We start from the raw sequence: 18493 nt of genomic DNA, 5'->3' as shown, positions 1-18493 counted from the left end.
TCAGGGTCCCAGGATTTGCTTGTTCTTCTTTGCAGGGGCAGGGAGCCTGTGCAGGTCTTCTTGCTGGGTGACATTGTGCTCAGAGCTGTTGTGGGAACAGTCCCTCCCGACGCTGTAGGGCGCCGGGGCAGCACACGGGGCAGGGGGCTCAGGGCGCTTCTCCTCGCACTTGTACAGCTTCCTGAAGGCAGCCCTGAACTTCTGCGACATGAGGTTGTAGACGATGGGGTTGATGGCGCTGTTCAGGTAGATGCACATGCGGCAGAAGAGGAGGAACCAGGTGTTCAGGTAGGGAGGGTCCATGAAGGAGTTCACCACCACCAGCGTGCGGTAAGGCAGCCACAGCAGGGCAAAGAGCACCACCACCACAGCCAGCATTTTGGTCACCTTGCCGGTGGGGATATGCAAAAAAGAGACATAGTCAGGTGATGCTGAACCTCCGGCAGAACATTCCCGCCTAGAGGAGTGCTGCAGACAGCTCATTCAGTCTACACAGTGCTTTTCTCTCTCTTTAAGCATTTTTAAAATAGGCACCCAAACCATGGAGCTCTTCGTCTCTGAAACTATTTTTCTCAGGAAACAATCTTGCATAAATAAACCCTTAAATTATAGGTTTTCATCTACCCTTGAAGATCCTCTAAAATGCTTCAGAACCATCCACCATCCTGGAAGTGGGCTAGAATAATCATAGAAATTTCTGTACCAGGAAAAAAAAAAAAGTTGACAGTTGTGCCTAACAATAAATCAGTGGGGAAAATACTTTTCCAAAGGTGGAGACCTAAGTTTTGGGAGTACCATAGGATATATCTCATCTCCCTGCCTAGGGTTTCCTGGTTTCCTACATCAGATATATTGTTCCAGGAAATAGGCTCCTGATACAGAGCAACACGTGGGGGCAGAGGAGACTGTCAGGAGTCTTAAAGAAATTCCTCCTTGTGCTGATATGGGAGTTACTTAGCTAATTGGCATGGGTTATTTTAATTTGCAGCACACTGGGGAAATACAACATTAACATAGTGGGAACAAAAAGAAACTGAGAATTCAGAAGTGAGCAGTAATTGCCCTCAGCTTGACACAAGCTTGTTTGGGAAAATGGGTGTTTGTACCGAAACCTCAGTGATTCTAATAATTTCAACAGCTATTTCTGGGAGGTGACAATCCTCATGCAACAAACACTTACAAAATACACACGTCCCCATGGAGGAAAATATGACTAAACACTGATGCCACATACATATCAAGGCAGTGGCGTTGCAAACGTCAGGAGGGGAGTTGTGCAATAACTCCAGTTCTCGGTATGGAAATAATCATAGATCACATTTACAGTCTCTCAACTTTTCTTGGAGTGCTTTTTTTACTTCCTCACAAGGAACTATGCCTTCCTGTAATGCTGTGAGTAGAAACTGGGGGGTGGTTGGTAGTGGCAACAAAACTTTCCCTGCAAGAAAGGGACTGTTATCAAGCTGAGGCCAAAATAGAAGGGATTTGCTGTGTGTGGTTTAATGGAAAAGTGAGGACACTTCCCAGAATAAGATCTCACAGTGATACAATGAGTGTGGAGGCTGTTGCTAAGACTCCAGCTTGTTTGCTGCCACAGTTTGCTGCCTTTTGGGAAAGATATGAGAGAATGTGCAAGTGGTGTCAGTAAAAGCTTCAGAGCTTTGCAATGCCTTTACAAGGGCTGGCTGGATCCAGAAGAGCAAGACACATCTCACAAGCTTTTGGTTTTAGGTTTTGTGGCCTTCAAGGATCTTTCAGGGTAGCACCAGCTCAGGGACAACAATTTTCCAAGTGTTCTACCACAACTCTATTGCACACAGTGCACACGGAACAGCTGTAAATGAGCTGTGAATAGAAGCAAGACATGGGTTTGCTGACAGAAGGGGATGTTTTACCAGATCAGCTGATATTAGATGAAAACTACTTTTAAGCACGTGAACCAGCATTACTAGATGGCCAAGGATATCTGCTGTACCCACTTCTGACTACATCCTGCGTCCCTATGCCAAAGCTGAGGGGCAGCTCACCTCCTCAGACAATGTCCCCCTCCTGGTTCCCGCACCATCATCCTGAGCTGCATATCCTTTTTTTAGGAATCCCACTCCCTCTAGTGGTCCCTCCCCAGCAGGTGAAATAAGTGCTTGGAGGTGGCTGGCGTTTGTATCAGTGATGAACACAGTAAAACTTACACCTTGTGTTGTCCTGCTCTGGACTTAAATGTTTTCAGTGAGGGAAGAGCAGCGTCTCCACACCCTGAAAGCAGTGCAGTGCTGGGGCTGTGTAGGAGCACAGCCATAGCAAAACACCCCCAGCCATCCAGGCTCTTTAGAGTCAAGGGAGAAAAATGGGCACCTCTGAGGTAGCCCCTGTAGGACCTCTCCCAGAGGACTCTGGGCACGGGACCTGGAAGAACCAGTTCCTCTATAAAGAGAGGCCGGAGGGAGAAGGCTGTACTCCAGTCAGAGGGACTGCCTGAGCTAGACATACTCAGCTACAGGAAGCCCTGGAAAACTGCTTTATAGTTTTAAAAACTCAGTGCCATCTTTATTCCTAACGATGCCAGCTCTGTGATGCCAGGCCATCCAGGAGAAGCCTGCGTGCTGAGATATTTCAGGAGGTAATGATGATCTCGAGTAAACTCCCAGTGTAAAGGAAAAAAGAGCACAAAATGTTTCCAGGAGCTGGAGTGCCCCTCATCCAGCCCCAACAGCCACTTGTCCTAATGATGCTGGAGCATGCTTTGTGCAGCCCAGCCACTCCACGGCACAGCACTGGGGGGGGAGAGGCACAGCCCCTCCAGCAGCTGCTCTGGAAGGAGAGATCCACTGACCTGCTTTGTATCAAGAGCCCTCGCTGCTGAACACCCTGCCTGAGGCTCCCACAGCAGCCAGTGGCCCTGGGAGAGCAGGCAAATACTTCTGCAGAACTCGGCACTCGCTTTAAACCTTTCAGTGCTGGAGAAAAAGGGAGGAAAAGCTGAACTGGAAAGACTTAGAAGTGCATGAAGAAATACACGTTCTGTGGGCTGTTCGCTTCCCCTCCGTGACTCTGACTCGTCTCTTCTGGGGAATGGAGGTTTCTGTGCAAGGCAACAAGACACTGAGTGGGAAACACAAGGACTTTAGGGCAGGCCTGTTTGCCTGTTTTAGGCTGTCTGGACATCACAACAGAACTAAAGATCTCAAGGACTCAAATCAAACTCCCAAAATCAGCCCTTCCCTTTAAAACAGACTGTGTTTCTGCCTATCCAGAAAGGGATGGGCTCCTGCAAACAGCAGGAGAGTGGACAGGCAGGCAGGAGTGTCCCATGTCTAGATAATGATCTATCCAAAGACATGGAACATGAGGCAGAGATTGTCCATGTGTACAGGGAAAGAGGAGGAATGAGGACAGAAGGAGGTGGAAGGAGAAGGATATGGGCAGTGAGCAGGCAGCTGAATGACAGAGGAATCACCGAGAGGCAAACACACCACTGTGACATCCAAGTACCTTCCCCAGCTGCAGCGACTGGGGGGGCTGCAGCCCGGGTTGGGCTCAGAGGGAAGGAAGCTCTCCTTTCCCTTTACTCCTTTAAATCTGAGGTCACCTGCCCAGGACCCTGCCTGAGAGGTGAGTCTCTCTGGCATAAGGTGACCCAGCCCTCCCCTCCTCGGGGAGGCAATCAGGAATTAATTAGCCAGCAAACATGCCTGCACTCCTGCCACCCCCAAGTGGTGCTGAAGCCCTGTCCTGCTCCACCAAGCCCAGCCAAAGCAGGGGGAGCCCATCTGTGCTTCCAGACCCCAGCTGGGCCTGGGGGAGGCTTCTTTGCAGCAAACCAACCCTCTCCACTCCCCCCACATGGGGAAGCAAAATACTGTGGCACCCCGTCCCGTGCCAGGGTGCCCCTCAAAGCCCCGAGCCCCTGACAGTGCTGCCTGCAGCCCAGCGTGTCCCAGCACCGCGGGGAGCCCCTACCTGCTTGCGGGAGCTCAGGGCCCCCTTGTTGGCCCGGCAGGAGAGCCCGAGGGAGCTGCCCTGGTGCACGGAGGCCAGGCGGGAATGCTGCGGGGTGGCAGGCAGGGGGCTCATGAAGAGGATGCGGGCAATGAGGCCGTAGAGGACAGTGGCCAGCCCCAGTGGGATGACGTAGAAGACAGCAAAATCCAAGAAGTAAATGGGCAGGTAAAGGCTTCTGGAGACCCGGTAGCCACAGGTGACCTGTGCCCCATCCGAGAAGGTGACCTGGGTCGTGTCCACCAGGAAGAACCACACGAGGCAGTACAGGGAGGTGAAGAGCCACAGCGAGGCGATGATGCGCTTGGCGCGGGACACGGTGCACAGGAGCTGCGCCTTGATGGCGTGGCAGATGGCGAGGTACCGCTCCTCACCGTGAAGGCGGCGATGGACCAGGCGGAGGTGTTGATGCCCAGGTACTGCAAGTAGGTGATGCAGAGGCAGCCGGCGTAGCCGTACACCCAAGAAGCCACCACTTCAGAGATGTTGGGCAGCCCGGCCGCCAGCAGCACGATGAGGTCGGCCACGGCCAGGCTCACCAGGTAGCAGTTGGTGGGGGTCACCATGTGCTTGGTGCGCAGCACCACCAGCACCACCATCGCGTTGCCCGCGATGCCCACCCCGCAGATGAGCAGCACCAGCAGGATGGTGACCACCTGCAGCTCCAGGGGCTGCCGGGGCATCCTGCCCAGGCTCTGGTTGCCGCTGCCGCCCAGCGCGGCTCCCGAGCATTCTCCATCGTCCCCGTAAGCCGTTCGCGGCGGAGCCCGGCGCACCGCTGCGGCGAGAGCCGAGGCTGCCCCGCGCCCTCCCCGCCTCCGGCCCACCCGGGCTCCTCCGCTCAACTTCTTTCCAACGATTCACCCAAATCTTGCAGCCGGCCCGGCTCTTTGCACCCCCCTCCCCTGCAAACTCCCCGTCGAGAGGGGCGGGGAGCGGTCGGGATTCCCCCAGTCCCCCAGACCCTCCAGGAGTCCCCAGCCCTGGGAACCACTCGGGACTGCCCAGGACCCCCAACTCCCGGGAGCCTCCAGGACCTCCCTCAGCCGCCGGGACCCGCAGGAATCACCAAGACTCCCTCAGGACCGCCCGCAGTTCCCCTGGGGATACCTCCACTCCTGGGACCCCCCATCGCCTCCCCCCGGCATCCCCCGCCTTCTCCCGCCGGGTCCTAGCGCGCCGCTGAGCCGAAGAGGAGGAGGAGGAGGAGGAAGGAGCCCAGGCAGGGGATGGGGTTGCAGCTTGGAGAAGCCAGGGTGCAGAGACACAGGGGCTGAGTCCCCCAGCAGTGTGTTCGCTCCAGGGCTCCGGGCTGTGGGTGCCTTGTGTCCCCAGCCGATCCTCGGGCTCCACTGTTCCCCCCACCCGGGCAAAGAGAGCTGAGGATGAGGAGTCCTTCCTTCCTTCCTTCCTTCCTTCTCCTCAGGAGGATGGGACCAGAGCGATGCCACTGAGATCCATGGCCTTTCCTGTATCCCTTGGGCTGGGGCAGAGGGATGCCTTCCCTGGACATGAGGTAGTGACCTCCTTGTGCTGTCTTTCCCATAGCCATCCCTGTCCCAGACAAGCACATCACTGTTACTTCTTTGGGAAAAGGCTTACCCAGTTCTGGACTAGGAGATCCTGTATTTTTCCAACGATGAGGCTGGGGTGTCTGGTATCTCCCTGATGGTCAGGCTGGGAGATCCAGAGTCTCCCTGATGGACAGTAGGAGCCAGAATTTGCTGCCAGCTCTGTGCTTGCTCCTGATGTCTCTGCACTCAGAAAATGCATTTTCATATTTAAAGAGCAATTGTGTTTGCAGGGCTAAATGCTAAAGGTCCCCTAACCTGTGGATGGAGGAAAGGACAAGGAGAGAGCTTGCTTTTTTTTATTAGATTAGATTTCAGTTACAGTCAGAAGTGTCCTGCTAATCCCAGACACTGAGGTGCATATCCAAAATATGTAGGATCATCCTGATGCTGGGTGATTCAAGTCTAGCATTTCACAGGCAAATTTCTAAGGCTGGTCTGTACAAACCTGGGTGGAAAGACTGAAAAGACCTCTATGACTTCATATATTTAGTAAACAAAGCTGGGAGAAAGTGGTCCTCTTATTCAAATCTGTGATAAAACACCTCTCCATTCCCTAGAGCTTCATAACCTACAAATATTAAACCCATAAAACTTCTGCTGTTGGAGCTGGGACACAGAGGCTGCATCCACACAGTGCCAGTGGAGAAATGGAATGACAGAAATGATGCTTTCCCAGCCCCAAGTAAGGACAGGGATGGTCAGTTACTTCCAGGTTCAGGGAGCACAGGCAGCTCTGCAGGTCATCTCAGGCTCCTCTCTTCCCCATCTGGCCAGCACAGTTCCCTCATGGCTTTTGGTTACATTTCTCTCTGGTTTGTATAATCTCTCTTTTAGAGATATGTTGTTATTGAATCTGTGATGCACCGTGTCTTGAAAATGCCTTGAGGACACAGAGGAACTGGTGATCTTCCTGCAGCTAATACTTCAGCTAATATATTTTGAAGGAACCAAAATTTTAAAGACATTAAAATGAGGCCACTTTCACACATTAGAGGAAAATGACCCCTTCTCCTCTCCCTTGCTTCCCTGCTGCGTTCGCAGCCTGAGACCTCAAGGGAAAAGCCTCTCACTTCTCAGAAATTAGTAAAGGGATGAAAACAGATATTGCAGATGAGCAGGGGCTTCTCTGAGTGCCTGGAGAGTGAGAAATCACTGATTTCAGAGTGAAACCTGGAAATCAGGGGACTGAGAAAAGTGCCTGGAGGATTGGCTTCTGTATCCACATCCCAGCTTTCAGCAGCCTTCTGGGATAACCAATGTTGCTTCTACCCCATTTCAACTGTTTTTGTCCCAGGATGAAGGACTGTTACAACTAATTTGGAAATTAGTTACAACTAATTTGGAAATTTTCTAATGTGAGGCATTGAGTTCAGAATGAAACCCTGACACGATCTGCATTAGAAAGAGCCAGGACCAGGGAAACCCTTGCTATGAATTGCAGGCACAATGCTATGAAATAGCTTTTATTTGCTTTTATTTGTGGTCATTAATACTTCCTTCTCTAAGGTTTGGTGCATGGAAGTGTTGCTTCTCCATAGCAGTAACAGTGCAAATACCGTAGGTAGGATAAATGCAGTAAAAATGGAGTTTGCTTAAAAATCAGGAAACACTTGAGGAGAGAGGTTTTTGTCTGCTTGGCTGTCTGCTCTGGCAGATGCAGATTTGTGGCTGTTTTTGAGATCTTTCCTAGAGACTGTCTGAGTGAAATAATGTGCACTTGCTCCTCAGTATATTAAGGCCATTCATTCTTGCCTGCCAGCCAGCCGTGGGCAGGAACTTAGCATATGTTTTGCCTGTGAAAAATCCACTAAAACACATCGCAGAACTCCAAGGCAATCAGGGCTTTCAGGGCTGTCCCATGTGAGAATGACTTTGTGCCCCCGGGGCTTATTGCACTCCTGGAGAAGAGAGCAACCCAGGGGCCTTTCTCTCTCGTGATTAACACTTTTCTCTATGTAATTAAGAAGCCTCAAACCTCAGCAAGTGCAAGAAAGCTCCCCAGCCCCACCACAGCACCCCAGCCCTGCCTCTGCCTCAATGCATGTGAATGTCTGACCCTGAACTTTAAACTTCATGAATAACCAAGCCTGGAAACCAGATGTAGTGAAACCCTTCCCTGCAGAACACAGTCAGAGACAGTAAATAAGTAGGAGCAGCACTGACCAGCAGGAATTTCCCTGAGGTGGACACTCAGGACCCACCTCGAGGGCTCCAGACCCAGCACGAGGGGCTGGTGGGTGACAGTGACAGAGGGCAAAGCCTTGGTCCCTGTGTCCTCTTGCCTGTGGGACAGGAGGGATGTGCTGAGGGAAAACGAAGGCAACGAGAGCCACAATGAGCAGGAGTGAGAGTGGGAGTATGGAGGGGCTCCGAGGAATGAAAATCCCTTAGCAAATAACAAGGCTTGTATATTAGTCATACTTAATAAAAGAATATGTGAATAAATGAATGTTGCCTGCTGGTTCATCTGTTCAGCATTTCTCTGTCGCACCATTAAGCAAACCCTGACGAGGCAGCTGACCTCTCCAGGGCACAATATAGCTCTATAATGGTAATGTTTCCTGTTTTGTCACACCTTTATCTGAGGAACAACACCTCTCAGGAGAACAAAGCAATTTCCAGCAGCTCTACCTCCTGCCAGCTCCCCTGCCCGGGGAAAGCACGACAGCCCGAGCCGGCACCAGGGGCGACGTGACTGCTGTGCTGCACAGGCTCATCACCAACGCTCATCTCCTGCCAAAAAGATGAGTCTTCCCGAGGAAAAACTTTTTAAAAAGATGTTCTTGTTGGAAGGGGAGATGCTGCTGGGATGGTTAGCTGGCTAGAGGTGCTCCTCTCTTCTCCCAGCTCTATTTTAACCCCTAACTCCAGATAATTTTGGCTACTCAGTAGTATTTCCTAGAGAAACCCCATGACAAAGCCCCCCATTGCTGCAGAGGCAAAAAGGTGCTTGGATTAATCATCAGAACAGCAGGAAATTAAGAAACCTGGGGTGATGAATGCACCAGGGTTTTCTTAGATAAATGCTTAAAAAAATATAATCCAGACCTACTTTCTTCAAGTACCTCAGAAGCTGAGAAAATCCGGTGCATCTGGCAGCAGCTGCCACTTCACTTCTGTCATTTAATCTCATTGAGGTGCATTATGTCAAATAATTACCTTAATGAAGACTTTAATGGAAGAAGGGAGGAAAATAATAGGGATGCTTCGAAGAAATGAAGCTGTGAAGTTGCTTTGTTTATAACCTGGCACAGATGGATCTCCCCCCCTGCGGCTCCTGCCCTTACAGAGGTGTCCCATCTGCCTCTCTTTCAAAAATAACACACTTCAGATGCTGCCCTAGTGATGGATTTATGCATTTTGGATACAATGGCATAGTTTCTGAGTTTGAAACAACCCAACATTTAAAATCATCAAGTCCAACCCTTATCCCAGCACTGCCAAGGCCACCACTAAACCATGTCCACAGGTGCCACATGTACAAGTCTTTTAAATCCCTCCAGGGATGGTGACCTTGAAAATTAAATTAATTGAGTCAAATGAGTTTCCTTTCTTGCTGCCTGAAGGTATAACTTGAGAAAGGAAGCGTGTACTTCTTCCAGCATGGATGTGGTGAAGGAGGTGAATGAGATCTTCCCCTACCCCAGCTCCCATGTATTTCCCAGGCAGCAGTTAGCCTTGGCTAATGCTGCAGATATGCTCCAAGTCATATGAGCCATCATCTCCCACCTTCTGGAATAGTTGACTCCAGAACTTCTAGATATTAAAAAAAAAAAATATTAGCCCATTTTTCTCAAATTGATGCAAAATGTGACATTTAAATTTTTTTTCTTTTTTTTCTTTTTTTTTTTTTGTCAAATTTTTTTTTCCCCAGACTCCAACACTTCTCTAACTCTGGAAAATTAAGCGTGTGATGCTCTTGCAGAAGCCTGTGCCAAGCCACTGCCACGGGTGTCAGACATCCCCTCGATTTCCAAAAGCACCCTCAGTTCTTCACACAGCTTTGCTCCTTGTTTTGCCTCCTGGACAGCTTCCTGTAGAGGTAAAGCACTCGCTTCTCCTCCCAGCTCGGGAAGAAGGAGGCGGCGATTTTTCGGCACAGGCGGCGTGCGTAGGTTTCCAGGAACACGGTGGAGTAGAGGATGCAGAAGAGCAGCCCCACAACGAGCAGCACAGAGGGGTTGGGAGGCACTGGGGGGCTGATCCTGCAGTGGGCAGAGCTGGAGATCAGATAATGGTGGTAGTTCTGCTCGAAATCCCGAAGTGGTAATTCCTCAGCAGGAAACCCGAAACCTTCGATAAAAGAGGGCAGGATCCCTATTTTAGCCTGAAATAAAGAGAGTTAAAAGGTAAGTGGAGTCTGAACAAAATCAACTGGTTTCTACAGAAACATCAGCCTGGGGATGTGGAATCACCTTACAGCACTAGGGGAAGGACTCTGAAGTGTCTGTACACTTCAGTCTGAGTGAGAGTAACAGTGCAGGTGCTGAGTGCTGGGCATGGTGAGAACCAGTCCTATCTGTCATCTTTATCTGCTGCTACAGAGATCATAACAGGTATTCACAGTGTGAGATTTATGGTGAAAGGCATCATCCAGACAGCAGTATTAGTGTCTGCATATCTGAATATTAGAGGCTTTTCCTAAGCCCTGATTATTTTCATGCAAATCCATCGTAAGCAGGTGTCTGCACTAAGGATCCTGAGGCTGGGGAGGGAAGCAAGCTGTGTGACAGAAAAGGGAAGCTAAAACACCAAACCAGAACTAGTCCAGATAAATGATATTGAAATACAAACTGGAGAGGTTTGTGAAAAGGATTGCACGGGGTAAAAATGAAGCCAGGGAGCAGGGCTTTCTACTTAAAAGACAGCCAGTGCAATAAGATGAGGAGACATCCTCAGCGTTCATCAGCTTCCCCCTTCCTTTTGGGCTTGCACCTGCTCTGCAGTGGAGGGACAGTGCCACAGGGACTCCCATTCCTCCACCTTGCCCAGGGAAGGGAGGTCTGACTGCCTGCTGCTGGCAGTGTCTTTGCAGCGTGAGGAACTATTTGCTCCCCTCCTCGCTCCCGAGGGGAGCAGGTGTCTGCTGCTGTTTGATGCACTCCAAGGAGCAACTGAGGTTGTGCCTCTGCCTTCTCCCCTCCAGGCCTGTTGCTTGTCCATCTGGCTGCTGGGGAGGGAAGTCAGGAGTGGATAAATAAGGGTACAAAGATTGTAATCCCCACCACCACCTCCTGTGATGTGGCACACAGCGGGGTCCCCATGCAGGGCAGCACAGGGCACCCCAGCACCCACCTTGTATTTGATGTGGAGGGTGACGGGCACCACGGAGAACTGAGCTGCCTTTCTCACCGCAGTGTCTGCCACGCTGAAGGCAAGGTGCTCCATCGCCACCAGCAGCAGCATCAGCAGCAGGGCCACGGTGAGCAGCACGGCCTGCACGAGGCACTGCAGCCCTTCTTCCCGGGACAGCTTCAAGCCTGTCGGTCGGATGAGGTTTTTGGATGAGCCCACCAGCAGGTGAGCTGCTTTTCTGTCCGCAGCCAAACGCTCCAGCTTCTCGGTGATGTAAAAATTGTCGAAGCGGAGGTTGGTGAGATAATTTTTCAAGTACCAGGTGGACTCAAAACAGAGGTAGAGCATGGAGAAACCAGCAACCAGCCTGCTGCCTACTCGTACAGTGTCTTTGACCAGTACCTCAGCAGACAAAAAGTCCCTACTGATTTTCTCACCTGCAAGGTCCATTTTTTGGTATATGGAGGAGGTGTTCTGAAGCGATGAAAACTTAAAACGTCCATTCATGGGCTTATAAAAGGTTAACAGATAAACGGCTTCTTGGATTGCACCCCCAAACTCCTGGGAGGCCGCCTGCAGCAGGGCAGTGGAGTTCAGGAGGCTGTCAGAGGAATTCTTGCAGATGCACTTGATGACCTGCAGGATGGTTTGGATGTTGCTGACGATGTTGGGTGTTGTGTTCACCACCGCGATCACCACGCAGGTCGACAGGAGAAGTTTCCGGCCTTGCTTGGTGCCCAGCGTTGGCATGATCATACTGAAGACACAGCGGGCAGGATGCACCAGGAAAAGGGTCAGGAGAAGGAGCAGGCTGAAGGAGATGGACATTGCAGTGGAGAGATGCCAGGAGTACTCCAGGGAAGCAAACATCCAGTTGTAAAAGAGGCCCCCTATCAGTGCTGTAATGCAGGAACACTGCAGAAACAAGGTCCACAGCTCTCTGCCATCTGCTGGGACAGGTTTGGAGTAAACCCACCATAGGTCTGCCACGGTTCTGTGCACCTTTGGGAAGAGAAAGTCTTCACAGTAGACATGGGCACTCATCCTGTAAAAAGAACAAGTACCTGGGTGTACATAAACACACTGGTTAGGGGGCTTTCGCAAGATAATCACTCATGGGTCTTATAATGTCCTTCTCTGGGTACTTCTGGTCTCACCCTTCTCTACTTCCCTGCTAAGATGAGTAGCTGGGACCAAGATCTCCCCTGGAAGCATCAGGACAGGGAAGTTCAAGGCATTTCTTGAAAGATCAAATACCAAGTACAATGCAGCTGCTCCTCCTTTAATGTAAGCACAGGAAAGCATTGTGTTTTTCTATGAAAACCATAATAGAGCCATTCAGAGGGGTCAAATCATTGGCAGTGGCTGAGTGTGTCTTTAGTGGTTATTTAGAGGATGTTGGAGCGAGAAAGAGGAGGCTCCTGGCTGCTGTATTTACAAGTCAAGTTGTATTTACAAGGTGGTACGTGGATGACAGGCAGTTGAGGGGGGTTTCTGGTCTCTCTGCCCCTTAAGAGGAAGCCAAACACAAATCTGCAGGTTTAAGTGTGACAAACAGAGAACTGACCTGAGAAAACAGTTTCACACTGAAGCTGCAGGGCCAGAGGAAATCTCCAAGGACAAGAATTTGGCCACTACAGACAGGATGAAAGGTCCCATTGAGCTATTTAAATGTCTAGGGGAAACAAACATTTGGGAAAGAATATAATTTCTCAGGCCTTACATCTGGAGTGACTCTCTGGAGACCAGAAAACCTGGTGGGGAAGAAGAGCCTGCCCCCAGCCAGGCAATTCCCATCTCCTACTGCTCGACAGCAGCCTCAGCTATCCTTTGAGGGAGATTTTTGACTAGCAAAGGAGGTTTTCAGTGGAAAAAAACATACAAGAACTATCAAGATAGAGAGAAAGAGAGATTTAGAGAAGACACTACATACCCAGTAGCAGTGAGGTACCCCAGACTTGCTTGAAACCTCTCCATGCTCCGGTGCCTTATTGCTCTGAGAGAGGATCCCGGGTGTGGCAGTCAGGAGAGGCAGGATAAAAAAACCAAGGCAGCACCAGAGAGCCAGGACTCAAAAAATAAGATGTTTTAAGGCAATTCAGATCAGCAACACTGGCAATTCCTGAAGTGAGTGGGGCAAACCTGGTGTGTGAAGCCCGGGGAATAACACCACTGTGGAACAGAGCCAGGATGCACAGCACTGCTTGGGCTTTACACCTCTTCTGGTCTTACTGTTATTGCAGACAAGGCTTATTTACATGACACATAGCTGAAAAAATGAGTCAATAACATATGGGCTGACAAAGATGGAACAAGCATCACATGGAATGTGGGGTGTCACCATCCCTTGTTGGGAAATCAGATGATTACTCCTCACACTGCCCACCAGCGACCAGCAGGGTTGGAATCTCTCTCAGAGTGAAGGGGAGCTTTTCCCCTTCCAGACATCAATCATGGCACAAGGAGCATGGCAGGATCCAGCAAACCATGTGCTGGTAACTGTTCTGTTCTGACAGCCTGCTGCTCCCTGCTGAAACTGTGTGCAGGGCTCACAGGCTGCTTCAAGGCTCATGTCACAGTCCTGGCAAAGGAAAATGAAGCTTCTAACTTGAACCTTTCCCAATTCCCTATAGCCAGCAAATCCCCTGCAGCCACAGTCAGGATTCCCAAACTGGAGAAACTCTCGGATGTACAGGCCAGGAGGTGCAGTCCCCACGGGACTGACCTTCCTGGCCCCCCAGGATGTGCAGGGCACAGAGCTCCAGCCGCCAAACTTGCTCACCAGGAGACAGGAACCAACCACGGTGTTTGCTCCTCATTTATGAGCCTGTGGATTTACAGGAACCTTCCCTGGCTCCCACCAAAGCTGCCCCTTTGCCAGACACTCTCATGTTAAGCCACCACTTGTGGGCAGAGGTGACGCAGCTCAGCCAGCTGAGCCCATTCCTGGTCGGGACCTGCTGTCCCGAGCGGAGCCCTCCCGCCGGCTGGGAACTGCCGGGCCCCCGGGATGTTCTCATGCTCCCCTGGGCGGGAAAGGGCGAAGGGCTGGAGGTCAGCCCTGTCCCGGCCACCCCTGGGACAAAGCACGTGGGGCTCTGCCCTCCAGAGAGAGCTGGGAGAGCAGCACCTTCCCCAGGGGACGTGGCCAGACCCCACGGAGGACACGGAGTAACGAGCACAACCTCTGCCTGCCTCCCCTGCCCTTCCTGCAGGCACCAGGCAAGGCCCCTTCTGCCCTTGCTGCTCCACTCAACAGCTCCGCTTTGTAGTGAAAAGTTTTGTTTTTCCCGTGTGGCTGGTGGAGCAAAGCTTTCTTCCTGGTGCCCTGGAGCACAGGGGCCGGATGAGAAACTCTGCCTGGCTCCAGCCGGGAAGAGGCACCAGCCAGGCGGGCGGGAAAGAAAGTGCTGTTTGTTTGGAGCATCCATAGCAATTGCTTGCACAGGCCATGAATTAGGTCTTGAATTCAACCATAAGGGACTAACCCAAAAGGCCCATAGCTGGATCCTGCAAGGCTCATCAGCTTCTCCTAAGACTAAACTTCTTTCTCGCTCTACTTCAGAGCAAACTGATATTCACATCAGCCCCTGGGACCCCATCCAGGCTGCACAGGCAGCTTTCTGGGGCAGCAAAAAAAAAAAAAACCAAAAAAACAAAAAAATTAGCAATAGGCTATAAAGAACAAAAAACCCTCAAGCCCACAGCATTGTGGTGAGTGTTTTTCTGACTCTGCTACATCATCTGGCAAAGGCACCTGAAGTCTGTTGGAAACTGAGCCATAACTCTGGCAGCATCAACAAGTGTTTGTTTGCAAAGTCAGAGTTGGATTTTTTCCTCTGGCTCAACTCAGAATTGATCCCTGCAGGCTGCACGACAGGACAGGCTAGATGTAGGATATCGTCTATTTTATACCCAGAACTGATCCTCTGCAGTAGCTCGTGTGTTCATAGGGATACCCGGGAAACGGCGGGCGAAGGCTGGGAGCGGGACACGGGCAGGGCAGGACCGAGCCCCGCAACGAAGCAACTGTGACATCTTGTGGTCACACGCGGCTCAAGGGCCTGGAGGTCTGGCTCGTTCCGACTCAAAAACTAAAGAAGTCTGTCTGTGGGTGGGAGAGTTGAGGAAAACCGAGGAAGATTAGGAGAAATGCTCTGAGGTGCCTTTTCTTGCCCTGTGTGGCTCCCAGGTGGTATAAAGGCACTTTGCTTTCTTGACAAGTCCCAGTCTGTAGAGCTCAAGCTCTAAGTTTTCTAATATCACCAATTTCGACTTTTTAGCACTACAGGAGAAGACAGAGCCCCACATGCCCACAGGCAGCTTGCTGGAACTATGACACAGCAGAGGATTTAATTGGCATTGTAGCCAGGAAGCAGAGCCTGGCTTTACCTGAACTAGGCATGGGGACTGAGCTTGTACCCCCCAGGACAGAGGTTTTGAATCCAGTCCTGCTTTGCAGATTGCAGTGCTCAGGGTGGGTTTGTGCCAAGACACCTGCAAGTTCAACCTGCAGTGACAGAGTAACCCTGAGGTGGTGACAGTGATGGGAGAGAGTGTGTCATAAAGGAGCAGCTGAATCCCAGGTAGTGTGGGGGGTGCAGGAACTGTACAGCTTGAGAAAAGGACTGGGTAAAGAAGATGAATGGAGGGCTAAAACAGAATCACTAAGGCCGAAGGTGTTTCTCCATGGCAATATCATCAGCACCTGCTGATCACGTTATTTTGCCCATTCAAGAAAATGAGAGTGTGGGAAAGATTAGCCAATTAGTGGTGGCTCTTTGCTTGTTAAGATCACATTCAAATTAACAACTTATGGTAATACAGAGCCACATCACGTCTTCTTAGGTTTCTACTATAGAAATACAGAAAAATCCCACCAATATCCCTTCAGTTACTCATGAGGCATAACTGTGATAAGGGAACTAAGGCTGTCTAACCTGCAACAGCTGAATTCCCCCTGTCATGATGGGCTTTTGTTTGTTTTGTGAATCTTTCCCTTTCTCTTCTGAACTTCCAGCATCGCTGCTGGGTGCAGATCAGCTGAGCACAGCCCCAGAATCATTCCCTGCTCCAAGGACCCACAGAGCAGCTCTTCTGTGTGAACGGTTTGTAAAGTGACTTGAATGCTTCTGGGATAAAAGACACTACAAAATGCTTCCCTACTGTAAATAAACCAAAATGATTTTCCTCCAAGTGTCTCAGGAGAACATGTGGATGTTGGTCCAGGATTGGACAGGGAACATCAAAGGAGTGAAGCAGAGATATTCTGGATGTTGAATTTCAATGTGTGAGTGGCATTTCCTGTTAATTAAAATTCACAAGGAGGCTGCTGATGTGAATGGCTTTTGTGATGGTTGTTGCATTTTTACATTCCTAGAGAAATGGTGCATAGGCAGGCAGAGTTCCTTTAAAATAACACAGTCAAAGTTATAGAAGGTTAGTACAGCACTTGAAATACCCTTTCCTGGGAATTTTCATATCTCTGCTAGTATCACAGACCCTTCAAGACTGCTGCTTTTGGCAAATCTTAGTACTAGCAGCAGCAAATGGAATCAGAAATTATTCATGCAGCCCTGTTCACCTTTGAAAGCCAGAAACACTAAATATTAAAATCTCTGTTTAAAAAGAAAATAAATTCAAACTCAGGCATACCAGACTAGTTCTGCTCTCACAGATGCCTGGATATGAAAGAGCAGAATTAGGTAACACTGTCGTTCACACGCTTTTAACCAGATCCTCTGGGGACCCCTGGGAGACAGAGGCTGCTGACAGAGCTGACAGGTCTTTGTCTAAAGAGGTTTAGGATCCAGGTGCTTTTCGTGCCTATCCCAGGTCTGTTTAGGCCCTGTTGTGGACCTTGGGTTAGTCACTGGTCCCCTCTCTGCCTCACTTTCTCATGCTGGCACAGAGATCATAAACCTGCCCTGGCTGCATTTGTGAAACACCTTCTGACCTCTGCCTAGGCAGTGCCACAGACGTGCCAGGGCACTGGGAGTGATTTTTGGAGGCTTCTACACAAACTCTGTGGTCTCAGTTCTTCTTTCCAGCCCAAGTGAAAAACCATCCTCCTGGATTTGATGAGGATGCACCAAATCAGAGCTGAGACCATAAGCAAACTTGTGCTGTCTGTCCCCCAGGCTGCAGGGACAGGGGCAGCTCTGTCCCAGTGACTGAGGTGGATCCCCTGCTGCAGCAGCAGCAGCTCCAGCGGTGCAGGGCAGCAGGACAGCGGGGCTCCTTCCTGCAGCACCAGCCACGCAGGGCACAGCCTGTTCCCTGGCCCAGGACAGCAATCCTGTGTTGCTCACAGACAGCTGGCTGAGAAAGCAAACTGCAGGGAGCAATTTTCCCTTCCCCATTCAGCCCTTCTTCACTAAGGCATGGTGAGGATCATCCTTGCAGAACGACAGTGCCCCAGCCCAGCCCAGCCAGGCGGGACAGCAATTTGGGGTCTGCCCAGCAAAGGCTCTTTGGCAGAGCAGCCCTGAGATGCTGAGCAAGGGGCTTTCCCATTCCTCAGCTGCTTAACAGGGCTCTGTCTTGCTCAGACAAGGAGGGAGACCTCACTCCTCTCCTGCTCCTCCCTCCTGCCCAAATCAGGGGTGAAGCTGAGGCAGGGGGAGACTCGGGCTTTGCTTTTCTCCCCTCAACCTACAGAGCAAACAGGACGATGAGATGTGCTAACAAATGTGCTTTATTTTACGTTTTCCACAATCATTAAAGGTTTTGTTGAACATTAAGGATTTTTTGTTTAATTCGATTGATCAAAATTCCATATTGAATTGGTTTGGGCCATTTTAGTACAACCCCCTCAAGTCCTCACCTGCCACTTGACCCCAGGGTAACCCCCATAGGGTAACCCCTATAGAGGAACCCCCTGCAGCAGCAGTTGTGGCTGGTGAGCATCACCCTGCCAGCTCTCCCACCTGGCCCTGGGGGTTATCAGCAGCACAGGAGCAGGGGGGATGCACTGGATCCCTACTCAGGGACAGTTCATCTTGTCAGCTTCACCAGTTTACATCATCAGAGAAACCTGTCCCAGCACAGGGATCCAGTCACTCACTTACCCTAAACCAAGAACCAGACTGTTTATCATTCAATCATCTATTTCAATGACTGATCGTTTAAATGTAATATTTTAGATTCTTACAGAAAAAAATAAAAAGAATTGGATAAAATGGTGATTAAAATCACAGTCAATTTGCAATGCTTTCATTGAAAGTACCCAAGCAATCTGATTTAAAAAGACGTTAAGAATCAAAGCCTATTTTTCAGAAATGTCAATAATATTCCAATGCAACTTGTCCACTGACCTGTGACTCAGCGGGTCATTTGTGAGTGAGTCAATCTCACAAACCTAAGACTGGCCACATTTACCAATGGTGAAACACCACCAATGTCCAAAGTTACGTCAGAAATTAATTTGGTCCCAAACCCCCATCTGTGTACTCAGTGCAAAGAACCGGCCAGCAATCGCTGTCCCGGGCTTTCAAAACATCGAACACGTTTGGAAACAAACTGTTGCCTTCCTGTTTCCAAAGCATGGAGCAACGCACCGAGTCCTACCAGCACATCTCCTGAATCCTCCCTTCACACACAAACCTGAAGAGATAGTCTTCATCCTC

General features: G+C 50.3%; 2 protein-coding genes across 2 annotated transcripts; both read right to left on the bottom strand.

Annotated features, from left to right (window-relative positions):
* On the bottom strand, window positions 1-5128 carry LOC103754308 (thyrotropin-releasing hormone receptor). The gene is given in 4 exon segments (XM_018073798.3): window positions 1-387; window positions 3958-4365; window positions 4368-4774; window positions 5107-5128. Coding segments are annotated over 4 exon segments (1224 nt in total).
* A 4427-nt stretch (window positions 5129-9555) lies between these two features.
* Window positions 9556-12842, bottom strand: OCSTAMP (osteoclast stimulatory transmembrane protein). The gene is made up of 3 exons (XM_029960380.1): window positions 12799-12842; window positions 10866-11910; window positions 9556-9897 (listed from the first exon to the last, which is right to left on the bottom strand). The coding sequence occupies exons 1-3, from the start codon at window positions 12840-12842 to the stop codon at window positions 9556-9558; spliced, it is 1431 nt and encodes a 476-aa protein (XP_029816240.1).
* Window positions 12843-18493: the final 5651 nt, after the last annotated feature.

Source organism: Manacus vitellinus, unplaced genomic scaffold (assembly GCF_001715985.3).
Source record: "Manacus vitellinus isolate BGI_N305 unplaced genomic scaffold, ASM171598v3 scaffold_26_pilon, whole genome shotgun sequence".
Lineage (NCBI taxonomy): Eukaryota > Metazoa > Chordata > Aves > Passeriformes > Pipridae > Manacus > Manacus vitellinus.
The sequence above is the reverse complement of the archived record's forward strand: the minus strand, read 5'-3'. Positions and strand labels throughout refer to the sequence as shown.